Raw genomic sequence first — 4,212 nt, 5'->3', positions numbered from 1 at the left:
CTATTCATTGTTGGAACTGCCAAAATATAATGCCATATTTTAAGATCTTCCAGAAAACATCTGCTTAGAATCTCTTTACCAGGTGTTAAATTCTGACAAATAAAATATAACAGTTAAAGAAGTCTCCCGCTGTGCTCCTATGGCACAAGATAATCTTTTCTTCCAGCAGATTACAGAGGTGTTTAATAATAGGTAATTACTTGATTTGTAAATAACATTCGTATTTTGTTTCTGAAAGTGTAGGAAAGAATCAGTATCGGCTAATGTTATTTAAGGAAGCAAATTCTTTCAAATATAGTGTTTAAAGTAAATGAGTAAAAAGAATAGTGTAATGTGTCAGTTTAAAAAGCACAGATTTTCTCAGCCTCAGCATTATTGACATATTTAGCAGCATCCCTGGCCACTACCCACAAAATGCCAGTAGCACACACACTTCTCCACACCCTCACATCCCCCAGCCCTCAGTTGTAACAACAAAAATGTCTCCAGACACTGCTAAATGTTCCTCAGGATGCAAAACCACTAGTTTAGAACCACTGCTTTAGCCAATTCCAGAGAGGAAACAAAATGAGTCAATGTGAATTGCTTTAAAAGATTGAAATTTCAGAAAAAATGAGTCACCAAAAGTATCAGGAAGACTAAGATTATAAAGATGAAAGTTACCATTTATAATGTCCACACATAAATCATGTTATTACACAGTTGAGAAATATGAAGATTTCATCTTTTTCTTGGTAATCGTGAAAAGTAAATAAAATATTTAGAAACTTTTCTAGATCAACTGTCTCATCCTACAGATGGGGAAATCTTGTTACTTTCCCAAATTAGAGGTAACTTTTCAACCAAGAATAAGCCACTTCAGGGGCTGAGTGAAGAACTAACCCTAAGGCCAGTTAACTAGGTCATGTTAATCAGGTAAAGTCAGTGTAGGTGCAGAGATGAACATAGAATATAAGGTTCCTAAAATAAAGACTTTAGACATTTTTATAAGATGGACTTCAACTCAGATGAAGTACTTCCAGAGTACTGTGACTCTGGGCCTAACATGTCTCACTTTGAGTTTCTGTCCTCTCCAGCCAACACTGTAGAGAAAGAATTGAAGCAAAAAGATTCAAAAAGAGTTATAGTCTATTTAACTAACTTGGTTCTTGGCTAACACAAAAAGCAACTCTTCTATGCAAAAGTACAATATTAGTATTTATTGTTGTTGAAAAACTATTAAAATAGAGTACTAAATTTAAAATGAATTTTTGAAGTGCAATACTGTCTTAGGAATCCCATTTAGAAGTACAAAAATATATTTATATCAATATCAGGATCTTTGATTTATTTCATCATCATGGAATCAGAAAAATTGATGTTGCAGGAGAGAAACAGGGCAACGACTAGAGCCAGGTCCTTAAATAGGCAGGAGGTATTAGGACCTAGCATACAAGTATAAAGGCTGGCCTGAGGTAGGAGCATGAACGGTTCATCAGAAGGAACAACAGTGATGGCAGAAAATGAAAGTATAGGTGTGGTGGTAGCTTCATTTAAGGTGGGAGTATGTGGAAGTTCTCTTCTAATTCTTCTGTATTCTCAGTGAAATGGAAAGCAAGAAGAGGGGCTAGAAGATGCTGGCAATTTGAAGAATAATACCCATTTAGGAAAAATACAAAAATAACTGTTGAGCAAGGTTGCCACAGGCTGTGCAATGTACAACTCCAAGAAGTGTCATTCATGCAAACTGTGATACAAATGCCGTTGCTGGAGTTGTGCAACATGGTAGCCCTTTATGGAGAGCATAAATATAGATCTTTTAGATAAATGAAAAAGCTAATTGTGCTGTTTTATGACTAGTTTCATGCAGTTTGGTATAAAATTTCAATAATTTAGATTCAGAAAGTACAGCACCTGAAGCAACTTGGAAGTGAAGATGATGTACAGTAGGGCAGTTTTCATATTATTGGCTTGCTTACTCTTTAAGAGAATTTTGGAAAAGTATGTACCCCCTTGTATAATTTTAGGGTTGCACCTAAAAATACTTTCTGTAATTTTAAATGGTTGCAAAGGATATGTTTTCTGGCATATCAGGTAGTATATATTTACTGTAATTATATTTTCATAAAAATATAAAGACTCATTCAATTAGAGTTATAGATTTAGCTCATTCAATTCAATTTCTGGAAAGTGTGTGCCATAAAATCTAATTGGCAAAGCCATTTCTTATTGTCAAACAATCAGTCAAATCAAACCTACTTTTTATCAGAAAAAGTTAGATTTCACTTATATTTTGCTCGGTTCCCCAGAGACTGTTATACTCCATGGCTGTGCACCATAATAAGATCTGAAATAGATTCGAAAAATATCTTTCTCTTGTAAAGTGGAAGAAGGACAAGTTGTTTTTAGAAAAGCGCTCTTACAGAAGTTGAGCTCTGGAAATCAATTTTCTTAAAGCTATACATATCCATCTACACCATGGAGAGTCTTAAATTACCCCGGGGTAAATGTATATATATCAGTTTGAAGACCTCTCTGCTCTAGGTACATAGATAATTCCCAAAGTAGTGCTAATGTCGATGAAGATATTGCTGTCAATTGAAACCAAAAGTAGAATGAATTTGTCTCATGAAATGTGAGAGTGAAAGGGAAAAATCTAAGTTTTCTTAATGAATATGATTTTAAATATGTTTGTATAAACATATTCCCTTTCACTCTCACATTTCATGAGACAAATTCATTCTACTTTTGGTTTCAATTGACAGCAATATCTTCATGTTTGTATAATTGAATTAATTCCTATTATAGACATTGGATTATTTCACTTATGTCCCTAGAATTTTATATATTCAAATTGCCTCAAAGTGGTATCTTTGGGAAAAAAGAAAGATGGCCTTATATTTGGCATGGATAGTATATACAACCTCGCCTGGTTCTGTGTGGGTCTACACTTTCTCATTATTAGGATCCTTAAATTCCAAGGGAGGAAGGGAGATTCTACAAAGGCTTCCTATATTCTGGATTTGCAGTAATCTCCACAATTGGCCTATCTCTAAGAATCTGAATTTTAGTAGGTGGAAAGTATCAGAATTTTACTCTGATACTTTACAGTCCAGAAACGAAATATGCACTACATACCTCAATTATAATGTATTGTCTTTATTGATTTGTATCTTATTTAATAATCGCAAAATTTTTATTTTTTTATTAGTCTGAGCTAAATAGTAAAATTAGAATATTTTTGGTACTGAAGTGATCAAGAACATGGGTTTAGTACTTAACCTGAGTTAATTAACAAAGTATCCCAAAGTCAGAAGCCCTAAATTCACCTAGTTTAACAAAAAATAAAAATAAAGGGGCCTGACGAAAGTCTGTGGGTGGATCATGAAACCCATTATTATTACTAAAAAGAATGAAGTATGTATCCTCTTGACATCATACTTAAATAAGGAGAAAATATGGTTAGGCAAGAGTCAAATGAAAACTTAAAGTAAAAAGTCAGCTTTAAATGAGTTCATATAGGGTGTTTTGTTTGTTTTTGTAGAAGAGTAATTTCGTTTCTTTGGGAAATATTTCTAAATATTGAGGAATAGCCTTTGAAAAGTAAAAATGTAAAGTATTTGGTATGAAATTTTAGTCCACCGTAACCAATTTCTCCTCCATTCCCACAGTACCAAACCACAATCCTTGCTCTCACTCATTGAAAACACACATTTCTCATATCTGACATAAACTACATACAATGAAGCTGGGTGTTTTGGGGTCTTGGGGGCGGGGGGTGATTTTTTGGTAGATAATATGTAGAAATTTGGAGAAAGAATTCATCAGGTATTTAAAAGTTATAAACAGTGCTACTGAGGAAATAAAATTTTTTTGTCACTTAATCTAGTACTAATAAGTTGTTCTAAATCTGGTTAATAATTGCATTATAATTTATTATTTTCTCTTCACAGGGCTTCATTATTTCAAAAATGTTGTGCTAGTGGGATCTCTACAGGATCGCTATGTTCCTTATCATTCTGCCCGCATTGAAATGTGTAAAACAGCTTTAAAGGACAAACAGTCAGGTAACAAAGTAAATTAGAAGTATTTTAAAGAGTTATATCCACACATAAACTTTTCCCCAAATTTTTCTTGGAGTCACTTTCTCTCTTCTGTCATCCTTCTCCTCCCTTTTACTTCTTTTTCCACCCACTAATATTAACAACTATCCTTCCTCCATTTTCTTCCTTT

General features: G+C 33.5%; 1 protein-coding gene across 1 annotated transcript in view; it reads left to right on the top strand.

The window, feature by feature from the left end:
- FAM135A (family with sequence similarity 135 member A) overlaps window positions 1–4,212 on the top strand; it is a 95,498-nt gene that overhangs the window by 87,812 nt on the left and 3,474 nt on the right. The window contains exons 21-22 of the mRNA XM_023531212.1: window positions 1,482–1,505; window positions 3,919–4,046. Of these exons, the coding sequence (XP_023386980.1) occupies window positions 1,482–1,505; window positions 3,919–4,046 (152 nt within the window). The remainder of the gene's footprint in view (window positions 1–1,481; window positions 1,506–3,918; window positions 4,047–4,212) is intronic.

This window comes from Pteropus vampyrus, unplaced genomic scaffold (genome assembly GCF_000151845.1).
Source record: "Pteropus vampyrus isolate Shadow unplaced genomic scaffold, Pvam_2.0 Scaffold64, whole genome shotgun sequence".
Taxonomy (NCBI): Eukaryota; Metazoa; Chordata; class Mammalia; order Chiroptera; family Pteropodidae; genus Pteropus; species Pteropus vampyrus.
The sequence above is the reverse complement of the archived record's forward strand: the minus strand, read 5'-3'. Positions and strand labels throughout refer to the sequence as shown.